Below are 15,546 nucleotides of genomic sequence, written 5' to 3' on the forward strand. Positions count from 1 at the left end.
GAGAAAAGCTTTTCTTAAAGTTTTTATGCATGGAAAAAAGAATAAAATGTTTGAATTGGGGAAAAATGACAAATCAAAAGTGCAGTGTTGGAAAAGTTTTATTTGATAGCACAGGCAAACTCAAAGAGTTTGATGATAAATGGAATGTGAAAGTGATCTCTCATCAAGAAACTTGCACTGTATTGAGCTCAGAGGCAAATTTTTTGTGAAAAAAAAATAGATGAGTGAAAAATACTGAGCTGCAGGTAAAGTTAGATCACTGTCTTAATACTTGACATCAAAAGCTTAACTAAGAAAAGCCTGGAATCAAGAACTACTTTACTGTTAATCTTTCTTGAAGATAATGGTCAGCGTTAATGATTCTTTTTGCTGTTGCTATTAACATGCTGAGCCTCAGAAACCTGAGGTGAAAGTAACTTTTGGTGCTGGGCATCTGTTTTTGTAATCTGTGATTTCAGCTTTTTGTTGCCGGGGTAGCCAGATGCAGCCAGCACCTTCTTTTAGTAGTGGGCACTGGTGTGTGGCACAGCGCAGCAAGGATACAGTACAGCAGTGCGGGCTGGGGGGCATCCTCTCAAAGAGTCTCCTCTGTATTTTGCTTCTCATTTGCATCTTGACCAAAACAAATAATTATCTGGTGAGATCTGTAGCCACAAGCCTGTCAGCTTCAAAATAAGTAAAGAATAATTTTAAAACATGCCCTCATTTAGGGGAAAAGTGCCTGTAAATTGGAACCCAGTCTTCTGTGTTCTTGCCACGTCTCATTAGTTTGTGAATACTTAGGCGCACAAACCATGACTGCTTTGTATTATTCATTTATTTCCAAAATAACAGCATAGACTTGGCCCTGCATTTAATCTGTCTCCATTCATTGCGAGTAAGTATATTTAAGAACAATAAGTTTAAATTCAGAGCAGGGCAAATATGTGCTTGTAAATCTGCACTGCAGTAAGCTGCGGAAGAACAGAAACTATATGCTCTCAAGGCAAATACCAAGATTTTTAGTATCAAGGATCGGTTAACAGTTTTATAGTGTTTCTTGGATACATAAAAATAAAAGTGCTTGTTAGTAATTTAAAATGTAGAAAAAACAATACCCTCAAATATGAAGTACTGCATTTAAATTACCAAATGATTTATTTTTCTGTGCCTAACTAAAATGAGTTGTGTGTTTATTTGGTCAGTCAGTGGTTCCAAACATTAAGACAATAAATGCTTACGTAGAAACAAAGGAAAATTCTTATGCATAATAGTAATAGGGCTTGTGTGTCTTTTCAGAGTGGAGACATGTTATGTACCTCAGGGAGGCCAGGCCTGAGTCCCTTAAAAGTCCCTGGGGCTGTTTTGGGGGGCTTAGAAGACTTTTGAATGGATAGTTTCCTGGAATAATTGTTTTCTTTCAAACCTTTAGGGATACTCTAGTCATTTTGTTACAAAACCTTAAGCACAGGTGTGCAATACAACGTATGAAGGCTGAAACACCAGATATCTGTGTTGATCAGAAGTGTGCCAGTACTTTGACTGCTCCATTTTATGCAGACACATCAGCTGTTACACAGTGCAACGTTTGTCCTTAAGAAGGGCAAGGTGCTTTATTGTTTACCAAGTGGTGTGAGTGAGCAGAAAACTCTCTATAATATTAATTTTTCAGGTCTGTGCAGGCAAGCGCCACAATTTTGTTCTGCATTATGTCGGCTGCGATTTGCAAAATCTGTGTCAGTGCTTTAAACATATTACTCATTGACTGTCCACTCTATGGTGACGTGTTGCAGTAGCACCCAAGAGCTGCATTTGCAGAGCCAAAGCCCAACTGCTGTGCACTGACCTGGGGAGACACTTCCCTTCCTGCACAAAGACACAATACCAAACCAGCCCTCCCAAAGAAGACGATGGGCTCGTGCACTAGGTCTAGTTTTTGTGTTGTTTCAAGCAGCTCAGTGCAAAACCTGTAGCTGACTGTCAGTTTGTCAGTGTGCTGACACTGCATCCCTACAGTGACTGCCTACTGGTTTTAAATTTCAGCCAAACCTGTTCTGTATTGTCAAATTCTGATGAGTTCTTTGCTTGCAAGGACCAGCAGTGAAGGACCAGCCCTAGCTCATCCTTTACACAAAGTCTGTGCCCTTCTCTTCCGGAACTGCACAGCTCTCCACGAGATTCTGGAGAGAGCTCTCCTATTCTGAGCTTGAATCCTTTAATTTTGCTTACGGTTCAGCCCTTGTAGACAGCAGCCACTAGAGGACAGTGTCAGCCCATTTTTCACTGTGTCTCAATGATTTCTAATCGTTCAATCTGTTCACGGGACAAACTTAGACTATTCAACTGTGTGAAGGCACCAATTAATTCCTGTTTTCACATTGCCACAACTGCTTGCTAAATATATTTGAAGAGTAAGTCCAAAATATCAAAAAGAACTGAGTTATAATTATTTTCAGTGCCATAAACATGAAGATGTCTTTAGCAGCTGCAATTGCCTGGGACCATCAGGAAAATATTACATGGTACCTTTATTGTGAAGTAAGCAGTTGTGTGCATATACGTACACAGGCACCTTTATTTTATTTAGTTATTTCATAGGGCTGAGTGAATGGAGATGTGCAGGCAACAGCACCGGTCTGCGGTGAATTTTCAGGATTCTGCACCACTTATTTTTCTTAAATGAAACAGCAAAATTGGTTGTGGTTACTTAGTTGCTATTGCATTTGTATAACATAAATATTTGTCTGTCTTTTTTCCCCCCTAGATATTTCAAGGGAACACTGAATTGTACCAGGAAGTTCGCAATAATTTCATTCCACCTATTATCGCACGTTTTTTTAGGATTAACCCCTTAAAATGGCACCAGAAAATTGCAATGAAAGTAGAATTGCTGGGATGTCAGTTCAGTTTAGGTAAGGCAACTGAAAACCTTTCAACTGTACAAGTCAAGCAATGAAATAATTTGCCAAAGATTACATTGTGGGTGTATCTTCAATGAGAATAAAGTACTTCTTAGCTGCATAATCATTCTGTAACTGATACTTCAGAATTTCTTCCAAAGTTATTGTGCTTAACCTGGAAGATACATAGTTTAGGCATAACCAAGGTAATTTAGAAAACACGTCTTTCAGAAGAAACCAGTTACTTGCTTTCCATGTTATTGAGTCTGGGTCTTTTTTTTCCTCATTATATAACACAAACAAAATAGAGCAAACTGTTCCAGCTGTTTTCTCTCAAAAAGGAAACATGGAAAACTAGCACTTCAAAAACTTTTTTTAATAAATTATTTTCTTCTAAAGGCCGTGCTCCTAAAATCACCATGCCACCACCACCACCGAACAAGAATGACAAGAATGAGGACTTCAGTGATGACTTCATTCATTCGGTGAAGACTTCACTGGAGACAGATAAAACAACTTTCACACCTGAAATAAAAAACACCACAGTGACTCCAAGTGTAACTAAAGGTATTTACAGTTAAGCAGTAGAATTGTTTGGGAACTCCTTACAGTACTTTGGCATATTTTGATAATTTCTTAGGACAAGGCACTTATGATGTAGCTAATCTTTTATGTGCCAGTCATGTTGGTGTGAAATTTGAAAGGCATCAGCTGGCATCATCTCTTTGTTTATCAAATAAAAGTGTCAGAAAAAGGAGTGAGGTGACTGCGGATGCAGGCACTGGTTTGGATGGTAGGGGACAGGGCAGTCTCATCTGACAGGCAGACCCAGGCTGACTGTGGTAAACTGTTAAGGTACTGTGGTATTTACTTCTTCCAGGAGGTTCAAACTTAAGTGGTTGTGTGTTCCTGAGCTCTTTGGATTTAGCTGGATAATAATAAAATACACCATTTCAACAGAAATCATCTTACTTGTATTAAAACAAATGATTTTGATGAAAAGCCTTGCAGAAATACCAGCTGTGCATACATGTAGAAGGAGGGAGATGTTAACTGACGTTTATTCACCGTCAGTGCATCCAGCAGGGTAGTGCAGCTGGGGAAATGGGTGTGAGAGACACTATACATGAAAACTATGTGCTTTACCCAAGTAGTTTTCGAATTAAAAACTGATTTATGAGAAGTTCGTTTGTTTGACACCACTTAATTTAATGGCTTTCAGATGTGGCCCTGGCAGCAGTTCTGGTTCCAGTGCTGGTGATGGTCTTCACTACTCTGATTCTTGTATTAGTTTGTGCCTGGCATTGGAGAAACCGGTAAATGAAGAGATTAATGAATATCCTTTAAATGAATGTTAGCCTGGTGTGTGGGAATGAAATGCTGCATGTATTGCTATGGGAACTACATGGTCCACACTGGGGGAGGATGTTTTTCCAGAATGGTATTCTTTGTGAGAAAATATTTACTTGAATAGTGAATACAGTGAAAATGGCTTTTTGTAAGTATTTTCATTAGAAGTGCTTTTACAGAAAACTGGTTTCTCCAGTAGCAGCAGACTGGTGATGGCAAGCCAGGCTACTGGTGCTTATACTTTAAATCTGCGGACCAGTTACAGCCAAGGTGACAGTTGCTGAGTGTTTATTAATGCATCTTCCAATAAGCAGACTAGCTAAAATACCTCCTCCTTTTTTTTTCTTTTTCACAGCAAGAAAAAAATGGAGGGCACTTATGATCTACCGTACTGGGATCGTGCAGGTAACAAAACGGTTTTATGAAATCCCTTACTTGGCATTTTTGCTTTGATGCATATTTCAGATTGCAGTTACACAGACAAGTCCCACAAACAGAAGCTTCTCTAATGCTAACTGCTTTAGGCATCGTGAACACTGCATTTCTTTTCTGGACAGACTGAACTGCTTTATTCTACATTTTTTTTAAAAATAGAAAATGCCTTGTTTCCTGTTAGAGCCTATAGCCTCACTTTTTTTTTTAGCAAACAAAGTATAGTACCTCTTAATTATACAACATGAGGGTCCTGGAAAAACCTTTCATCTGAGTGTATAAGGTTTGTCAAGTTTAGTCTTTCTTCATTGTCCCAGTAAGGGTGTGGGATTGTTTGCAGCCTCTTGGTATATTTCCCCTCTTACTGTCTTGTGCCTCATTAACTTGAGATCAGGCAATCCCACTGAGCAGTGCTTAGCAAGTGTCCTGAACATGTTTGTGCTACAGCACACAAGGCTGCTGCAGCAGGTGGGTTTGTACCACCGGTATGGCCGTGCTTCACCTCTCTGGCCTCCTATGGAAAACATCCACATCTGTGTGTTCACTCACTGGCAAGTGCGCCTTGTCCTTTAGCCAAGAAACCTTCTAATGACCTGAGTGGTGTTTGTTACATGGCTGTTTCTGATAGGTCACTGCACTGTTGGCCTAGAGTATTAGACTCAAAATATCCTGTATTTCAATGTCAATGATGGACATGCCAGATTTTTTTTCCTGTTTGCTTAAATGTTCAGTATGCAGGTCTGCTTTAAAAGGAAATCCGGCAAAATGCTGAATCAAAATAATGTTGCTACACTTCTCTGTGGAACCTCGGTCTGTCCCCTACCACAGGCTATGTCAAATTTTGTTAAACACCATCCATGGTTTTGAATCTCCTGTTTCTTGGGCTTTACCTACAGGATGGTCTCTTGCAGCTGGATTGAAATATGTTAATGGACAGCAAAACTAGAATGGCTCTGGCTACTGGGGGAAGGGTTGGGGGGAACCTAACAAAACCAATCCCCTCCCTACCTTCTCTCAAGAAAACCTTTATGACCACATTCACTCCTTGTCATTTCCACTGAAGTTATAATCTTCTTCATTCAGACTTTGGCAAATATTCACTGATCAGCAGTTAGCAACATGACATTAACAGCCAGAAAGTACATGAATTAAATGCACTGTTAGATTATAACTGAGATTGTCTAAAATTTTGTGTAAATATTTGACTTGCCAATTGGAATCATGGCTGAATTCTTAGTATTTTCGGTGTTGTATTTTAAGAGTTTATTAATGTGATGAGTAGCTCCAGCACTGCTGCTAATGGACATTCAGGGATGGATTCACTGCACTGCAGCAGTTCTGCAGGTGTTTGAAGAGGGGGAGCATTCAGGCAGGTTGATTGGGTGACAGTAATTTTTTCACCTCTGAATCTTCAGTCTGCTAGAACATATTAAAATGTCTTGTAACCTTAGGGTCATGCAAATATTGGTAACTGCACTGTTTACTTGCTACTACAAAGTGCAAGCTGTGGTGTAAAAATATGTAATAGCTTAAAACACAGTATATATGCAGTCTTGGGTTTGTTTGTTTTTTGTTTTTAAATCCATATGAAGGATGGTGGAAAGGAATGAAGCAGTTTCTCCCAACCAAATCAGCAGAACATGAAGAAACTCCCGTGCGCTACAGCAGCAGTGAAATTAGTCACCTAAGACCAAGAGAAGTCCCAACAATGCTGCAAACAGAATCTGCAGGTACATTTTACTGTGTTTTGTGGACTATGTCATATATAGAATCGTAGAATTATTTCAGTTGGGAGAGACCCTCAGGATCATCAAGTCCAACCATAACCTAACCTAACTCTAGCACTAACCCATGTCCCTAAGAACCATCCCGAGATCCCGCTCTGCCAGGCAGCTTTCCAGCCACTCTTCCCCCAGCCTGTAGTGTTGCCTGGGGTTGTTGTGACCCAAATGCAGGACCCGGCACTTGGCCTTGTTGAACTTTATACAACTGGCCTCAGCCCAATGATCCAGCCAGTCCAGATACCTCTGTATGGCCATCCTACCCTCCAGCAGATCAACATATACATATATATATGAAATGCCAAAAATATCAGGATTTTGGCTACATTTAATTATTTCCTGTTTGGTTTGGGAACAGAGGAGAAATTAATAGTTCTGTTGGCAAGTGCATTTCTTACAAAATAAGCTTTTTCAGATCTGTTCTCAGTGTATCATAAAAGCATGTATTAATTGACTTGATGTGCTGTGGATGGAATAAGTTTAAACCTGAGAAATCAGGATGTTGTAGCTATCCCAATGCCTTTAACTATTGGGGGAAGTTATTTCTTTCATAGCAATTTGGCACTGGAAGACAGATCGATCACTGGTCTGATCTAGGATAATAATTTCTATGACACTACTGAGAGATTGTATTGAATGTGATGCCACTGTAAACAAAATTTCCATTAAGTGTGTGTTTGTGGTTTGTTTTGTTTTGGTTGTTTTGTTTTGCTGGGGCACAGAGTATGCTCAGCCACTGGTAGGGGGAATTGTTGGCACGCTTCATCAGAGATCAACCTTTAAACCAGAGGAAGGGACAGAAGCAAGTTACGCTGATTTGGACCCATACAATTCACCCATACAAGAAGTTTACCATGCTTATGCTGAACCACTACCTATAACCGGACCAGAATATGCAACTCCAATCATCATGGACATGTCCAACCATCCCAGCACACCGCTTGGCGTTCCTTCCATTTCCACCTTCAAAGCTGCAGGGAATCAAGCTCCTCCACTGGTGGGAACTTACAATAAACTCTTATCTAGGACAGACAGCGCATCATCAGCACAGGCGCTGTATGATACACCAAAGGGGCAACCAGGGCCAGGCGCTGCCGACGAATTGGTGTACCAGGTACCACAGAGCGTGGCCCACTCCGCTGGGAGTAAGGATGAACTAAGCTCCTAAGTAAGGTAGAATGATGGCTTGTTTTTTAAAAGCCAGTTCCATAAAATTGACTTTTTTTCATTTTTAATTGCATTGTTTTGATATTGTTAGTCTTAAATACGATGTTGAACCAAAAGATGTGGTACTGGAGGTCCGAGAAACCAGTACTTCTGCCTTTCCTTAAGCTGTATATATAATTACAGCATGTTTCCTGCAAAACCATGGATGTTTTTATTACTGCTGTACAATTGTCTGCCAGACATGAGAGAAGAACTCTTTGAGCTTACCTTCAGTAATTCATAGATGTGAATGATTAGTTGGAAGAAACAGTTTAAAGTACGAATGCCAATAATTTCTTGCTAATGGTACTATTTCTGAGGGAAAACAAACAACCAAACCAAACCTCCTAACTTTCTAAGATCTAAGCACTGTAGCTTCTAAAATTCATTTTACTTTGTAAAAGGCCTGCACAACTTTGGACTTTAAAAATGACTACCAGAATTGATGGCATTAACTTCATGGCATGAAGTAGCTTTGATTTCAAATTGTTATTTCAGCTTTTGTTCACAGGATTAGGCCTCAACAGCTTTGTGTTCCTCAGAAGTTACCCAACACTTTTGTTAGCCTTCCAGAAGTAGGATTTGTTGTCTGTCCAATCTGTTTTCTGCCTCATTTCCTCAGGCCACTCAGTCTTGCTCCTTCTTAGGGATCCAGGGGGCACAGACTAAGTCATACAAGCACACTACAGGGCAACTGCTTTTACATTTTTCCCTACTAAGTGAAGGCTACTCTGAATAGCACCTGCCTCAGATTCAGACTTCCCTGATGGTCAAAGTGTTTGAGGTGACTGAGTTCAGAAAGGTTCTCCCTCTTCCCCTGCCCTGCCCCTCTCCTGAGTATCTCTTGATGTGTGTTAAGATGTGAGCATATACTATGGTATGTATATACTTTTGTGAGTGCTTAAGGAAGCACACAAATATTCTAATGGTGCACAGTTTGTGTTATACATGCATTTAGCACATATGGTACGTTTTAGCACAACTGAAAAACTTTAGCCTTGGGGCTTATGATTGTATGTATTAGAAGTTTAAAAGATTCCAAAACCTTTGCAAGAGAACCAGTACTGTTCCAAAGAGTGCCCATTACAGAAGTGTTTAATGGAATTGTAGCCTTTGCATGTCCCAGTGTCAGTCTCAATTTGAGATAACATTGACTAGTTTTAGCTAGGTAATCACAAAATGAGAACAATTTGGATGTCATAGTTGCCATTTTTTATCTTGTTAGAAACAAAGCACAGCTTTTCAACCTAAGTAGTAGAAAAAAATCCACAATTAAAAATGTTTTATTTTTATTGTAACAGCACTGGTGGGAGGATGCTGAATTAATTTATACACATGAAACCCCCTACCTACACATTAGCCCAGTTTTATGGACTTCAGTGGTTACTGTTTGTTTCTGTAATGCAACTCACATCAGCCTTGTTTATTGCCCAGGGTCCTTAAACTAGGTGGAGAGCATCCAAATTGAAACTAAAATACTGTTCAGGAGGGCTGCCACCAGTATGGTAACTTACCACTTGAAAATTTGATTCCACGGGGGCTCTATAAACTCAGTAATCCAGAATTACTTTGTGGCCTGTTCAACATCCAGAATATGTTGTTACATACTCTGTGCTGCCTTAAAGCCCATGTCTACATATTTTTGATCACGTATTCTCATTCATTGAGTTTTTTTTCTTTTTAAGAATTAGGTGGCTAAGCCTAAATGTGAATGTAAGTAAGGGTGGTATACAAGACCCATTTATGAAAAATAAATTCCTGCCTATAGTTGTATTTTTGCTGTTATTGCAACTTTTTCTGCTTGTTAAAGCTAGTCTACAATTTTTGTAGTTTTGCTTAAACTGATGTTTTCTTTCCCATCAGCAGCAAATATGACTTTGAAATTATCTGAGCTGATTTTATTTGAAAGGAGTGGGGGGTTGTTTCCACCAAAATGTGACATACTTATTCCAGCAAGAAACCTCTGCATTCTCAAACTTTAATAGATTAGGTGTAGAAAAAAATTACCATAAAAATAAATGGATATGTTCAAGTCAGTAAAAGTAAGAGTCTTGGATTTAATTTTTACTATGGGCCAGGTATGGTAGAACTGTGGATATACTGTACACTAAGATGGTGTAAGAATTAAAGTTTCGCTATAGTGGGTTAATTTCTTTAAGCAACCATAATGCAGTTTCATTATCTGAGCAGCTGACTGGAATGGTTGTTTTTAAGAATTTGAAAGTCCCTTTTCTGAAAGAAACTGATCCTAAGTTTTGCTCCCTGCTTCCATCTTTGAACATGTCTCTGCTAGGTCTGAGAAGTTTGAGTATGTAATAGTTGGGTTTAAAATGTATGTTATGACCTGTTCAACACTGATTCCCAAATGGAAGTTGCATGATGCATTTAAGATCAGCATTCTCCTGTGCACAGTACAAGCAGAGGTACATTTAATGGGTCTCTCTTACATGTGAAGACATATGGATATAAAATGTATTTCAGTCTTGTTTGACTTGAGTATTCTCCCAGAATGTATGTTCTTACCTCAGCATGTATTGTAGTTGCTCAGTATTTGTATATGTTGCTAGAACTTAGACTGTATAAATAGTGAGGGATTTTTATATGTATGTTAAAAAATATTTTAAATAAATTGTACATAAGTATAGCTCGGCATGTTTGCATTTAACGCCTTATAAATAACCCTTGCATTTCCAGTCTATAAATGAGTTAGATATGAGTTAACCCCTTTTGCAGTATGGTATGCCCTGTCTCCAAGACTGACATTGTTTTGTGGCAGTTGGTGTACGCAGCAATCACCCACAGAGGATGGGTTGGCTCCTGCCCTGTCTCACCAAGCCTGAGAAGTAGTGAACTGACATCTACTAGTGCTCTCCTTGTGGCTGGAGTCTGCTGTGGGGGCAGGTGCTACTGATGGGAGGCAGCTTCCCTGGAGTTACCTGCTGCTGCCAGAATGCCGGCTTTGAAGTCCTGTGTGACAAGAGGCTACACCACAGCAGAGGCAGCTGCCCTCTGTTAGCATAATGAGAAAGTCAGGCCCTGGTCCAGTGTAACCCATTGCTTAGATGCAGAGACAATTTCCTACCAATCAGCACACCACCTCTGTACTGGTAGAGGGGCTGCTAGTTATTCTTCAATTAGACCATGGCTATTTGCCAATTACTGAGAAAAAGCTGCTTTTGCTTCCAAAGCTTTCTCCTTCTTTATCTTAATTCTAGCACTGCAGTTCCTAAAATAAGGAAATAATAATTACTCTTCTTTTGCAAGTAGGTTAAAATTGGATCCTACATGGTTTAGTCCTGTGCTTGTCAAACTGCAGCATCCTTGTAACATTACAAGCAGACTTGTCTTCAGAAAATGAATCTCTGCTTTAGTTGACCAGTATTCTAGGGGGACTATTCTCAAGTGGGACAGCCACCTGTGTGAGGCACAATACTTGCCATTTCTTTATCTGTCGCTGCATCTTGTTAAACACACATTCTGCGTTTAATGCAACTTGCCTGAAATACTGTTACTTCAGCTTGGGCTGTCACAGCTTCATGTTGAAGGTTTTCCACATCTTGGATGATTTTGGGGGGACAACACACCAAACAAAAAACCTTGAAGCAAAAACATACCTCGATTCCTGAAAGCTCTCCAGGAGCCAAAACCACCCTACTTTTACACACCGTAGTAGTGCCTAAAAAGTCTTTTTTAATTACTTTCCCACAAGTGCCATGGAGAAATGGCAAAAAGACCGGGGAAAGCTAATAGGCCAAGTATTCTGTTCACTACACAAACAGCACAATAGTTCTAAGAGGAAAAGTTCCTGAAAAACTTTCTATGTAAATGAATGAAATTTGTCTTTCATCCATAAGTGTTCAACATTTGCACTGTTTTATGTGGATGAAAATTGAACAAACCTTTCATGCTTGCATTCAACTTTCTTCTCCTCCTGTACTGGGACTTTGCAGGTGTCTTTTTGCAAGCTGAAAGAAACTCCTGTAATTCTACTGGACACTTAGATGTCTCGTAGCATTAAAAGTTCACTAAAATGCACTTACTTCAAACAAGTGATGCTGACCTGTGAGGAGCCAAGCACTGAGGAATTGTTACTGTACATGCTATTCCAGTGAAAGCTTTGGAAGTTGTCTGGTCAAATTTAGGTAAGTAAAAGTCTTTTAAAACAATTATTGCTAAGGTAATCAAATATACCATGGTTCAACTTGAAGAGATACACAGCTATCAATCACTTCTGAGAAACCACATGATTGGTGACCAAATTCTGATCTAAAAAAACACAGATAAAACTTGAAACTGGTGTCAGTTTTCAGCACTCCCAGAAGTTTATACCAACAGCTGGTGTTGCCTTGCAAAAGAAATGCTATCTTTTTTGTACATATAATGACAGTACCGACATGAAATTGGAACAAAGAGCCCTACCTACATTCACATTGGCAGAAGCCTAAAAGAGCGTCTGAGTGTACTTCTGTCTGCACACTGAACTTATCTAGGGTGACTAGACAAACAACTCTGGTCAAATTATAATAGAATCACAGTCTACCTAAACCCAAAGTTGTTAAATAGATTTGTGACCCTTTTAGATTTTTTTTGCCTTTTTACGTGGCTTTAAGCAGTACAGAGTCCAAAACACTCGGCATGCAACTGAAGGGGAAAGTGGAATACAGGTCAGGTTTCACACTAATACAATGCCACAATACATTATAGTAGAAAGTAAATAAGACTTTAAAATTATTTATGGACTAAGTTCCTGCAGTTCACTTGCCTTGCTCCTGAACATGCTGTGGCTTCACAAGATCCTAGGTCTCCAAAATCAGCTTTTGGAGACAACGGGCTGAGTGCCAGAATGCATTCTGCTCAGGAAGGCTCCTTCAAATTGGCCTAGTCTCGTACATGAGTCTTTCTGAAACACAGGTATAAAGAGTTGACTTTTATTAGCAAAAAAAAAAAAAAAAAAATCCATGCTTTATGTATCAAACATAAAATATGTATCTAAAACAGCTGATAAAAATGCACTGATTACAATATTCCCTCAGAAATCCATGAACCAGGTCTATTCAAGTCATTCTATAGGTTTACATTAGAACCACTCAGAAGTAGATTCAAAGCTATGTTCTACACTGCACTGCTGTACCTTCAGTAATTGTGTGAAGCTGTTTTTTCTTTCTGCATCAAAAAACCCTTGAAACTGCAAAAAATGCTTTAATTGTAACTTTAACTACCTCTGAAGTAGACCATACCAGTAATATGTTTAAATGCTGTAATTATTATTAGGAGAAATTACCAAAAAGTAGGATTTGGTAATTGTTACACTAAAGCACTTATAAATAAATGGTCAGATTTTGGTTTGATATCTCATCTGGAAAGCAGGATGCCCAGCAGTATGACTGCTTGTTACTACCGTGGTTTATTGGTACTTACTTACACAGTTACTTGTGACTTTCTGTGCCTGCTGGGATCCTGCTGCAGACTCTCCAGGCACAGAGATCACACAAGCACTGAGGGGAGACCACTGCCTGGTCACAATCCAGCACCAAAACAGCCACTCAGCACCACCACACATGGACTCAGGGAATCACATAAAATGTTTCCTTTGCTCCTACAAAAAGCCTCAGCAGTATTCAAAACCACCATCAATAAAGAGTTGTAGTTCTTGCACCGATAATTACTTCATTTCACATTAAGGAAAAAAGCAACTTTAAGAATTTGCCTTACACTGCAAAATTACTTTCTTATTGTTTTTACAAGTTCTTGCATTTCTTTCTGTTGTACTAATAGAAGCACCATTGCCTGCTGTACAGAAGAATATTAATACAGCAGGCATTAATTCCCCCTATGGAGGGAGGAATGCATTTTTATTTATCTAAAGGGAGGAGTTACGCCAACTTTATTACTACCAAGATGCCTAGCACTTGCACAGGAGAGGAAAAATAATTTGCTAAAATACATCCCCATCTGAGAAGAGCTCAGCTTCCAGCACTGTGTTATTACTACTCTAAAGGAAGTAAAATCATAGACATCATAGAATATATTGAGTTGGAAGGCACTCATAAGGATCATCGAGTCCAACTCCCTGCTACCTAAAACTACCAGGACAACCTAAAACTAAACCATATGACTAAGAGTTTTGTCCAGATGCTCCTTGAGCTTTGACAGGCTTGGTGCCCTGACCACTACCCTGGGGATTCCTTGCACAGAGGTGCCCATGCGCTGGTTTAGCATGGCAGCTGTGGAAACTTCCACCCAGCATCAACCTTCTGTCTTTTGTCTGCTGGTGCAAGCTCTCCTCCAAAATACCTGACAAGCTGCTGCACAATGGAAGGTTCATATGTGAGTTCTGTCTGCTGCTCTGCAGTGGGAAGCACTTGTTTGAGTCTCCTTCACACAACCATCCACTTTTATTTTTTTCTTAAAAAAAAAAAAAAAGGGGGCATGAAGACAATGCTCTTTCAAGTTTGGCTGAAACTGGCCCATGGGTTTTGGCAAAGGATAGGGCACAGCAGATAGACCACACAGAAAGCATCAACTCCTTCAAGAAAAGGATTTGAAAAAGCTCCATAATTAGTCAGGATTTTCCTTTGGTACAAGCACAGCATAAAAGTGCAGCCTCTGTCAAGGCTTCTAACAAAACTGCTCAAGAAAGGAAAGCAGGTGGAGGCAGACAGGAGAAAAGTGAAGTGGAAGGTGTTTCTGTCACAACACATACACCATGTCTTCATTAAGTTTTGAAAAGCTGGTCACACTCCCTGACCTGTCAATGACTGCAAAATTTGCAGTCCTATTTTCAGTGGAAGTTTACAGTATCAACTTAGATGGACTAGTTTAAAAGGTAAACCTTGTTTCAACAGTTAAATGACATTCTTTAGTTGCCAAAGTCATGAAAAGCTCTCTATTTTGTATTTCATGAACTGAAGAGGCAAGAAAGAGTTTTTCGTAGCAATTATTAGCAACAAATTAGGAATGGCTACAAAGAAAACAAAGCAGAGGGAATTTTAAATGATGAGGACCTTTAACCAAGTAGTTTTTGTACTTTAAGATCAAAAGGCAGACAAGTTTCACACATACCTCTAACAGGTTGCAAAGTAATTAAGAGCTTGATGGAAATAAGCCAAAAAAGGCAGTGATATTTCATACTCCTTCATTTTTCAAAGGGAGAGAAAACAGAACTTTAACAGTCTACCATAGTCTAACATAGTCTACCATAGTAAACTCAAAGGAAAGATGAAAACTGGACAAATCACTGCAAGACTACTCAATAGAAGTAAAAGACTTTAAAACCAGTGTGGACTGTTATACAAAATACAATATAAAGAAACTGACCAGAAAAAATAAGAACAAAGGTCTTTCACAATTACCTACGTTTCAAATTCTGCCATTCAAGCTACAAAAGAGTGTTGTAAAGATGGAGAGGAGCAGACAGGTACCACCACAGCACCACAGTGGCAGAAACTACAGGGTAGAGTGCAAAATGCAGACAGCACTGAAACCAAGCCTAAAACCAAACTGAAGCCTGAACCATGCTGACACAAAGCTGACACCTACTCTACAGGAACACACAGGATTTATGAGGTCTTCCTGCATTTTGCCTTACTTAGCCACTTTTATTCCCTTATTTTTATGTTGCTCCATTTTTTTTTTTTCTTAACTGAAAAGCCCTTCTGTTCTTCAGGGAGCTCACTTTAAGTAGAGGTCCAGGGAAATCAATCTCAAAAGCCCCACCCCACACAGGATCCCATCACAAAGTTGCATAATTTGCATGGGAACTGAAATAGGGATGTATAATTTACATTTGCTACAGTCTAGCAGATAGCAGTACCATAAACAAGAGTGCACATGGACATGAAAATAGTACTTGCCTTGAACTGGTATTTCATGTATAGCTCAATCTCGTGACACAGTAG

The 15,546-nt window shown here is 39.4% G+C and overlaps 1 protein-coding gene across 1 annotated transcript in view; it reads left to right on the forward strand.

Moving 5' to 3' along the window:
• Positions 1-7,610, forward strand: part of DCBLD2 (discoidin, CUB and LCCL domain containing 2) — a gene marked incomplete at its 3' end in the record, with an annotated part of 44,095 nt that extends 36,485 nt beyond the window's left edge. The window contains exons 10-15 of the mRNA XM_080357581.1: positions 2,744-2,891; positions 3,279-3,446; positions 4,102-4,195; positions 4,585-4,634; positions 6,254-6,391; positions 7,165-7,610. Of these exons, the coding sequence (XP_080213707.1) occupies positions 2,744-2,891; positions 3,279-3,446; positions 4,102-4,195; positions 4,585-4,634; positions 6,254-6,391; positions 7,165-7,610 (1,044 nt within the window). The remainder of the gene's footprint in view (positions 1-2,743; positions 2,892-3,278; positions 3,447-4,101; positions 4,196-4,584; positions 4,635-6,253; positions 6,392-7,164) is intronic.
• Positions 7,611-15,546: the final 7,936 nt, after the last annotated feature.

Source organism: Nesoenas mayeri (assembly GCF_963082525.1).
Source record: "Nesoenas mayeri genome assembly, chromosome: 1".
NCBI classification, from domain to species: Eukaryota; Metazoa; Chordata; class Aves; order Columbiformes; family Columbidae; genus Nesoenas; species Nesoenas mayeri.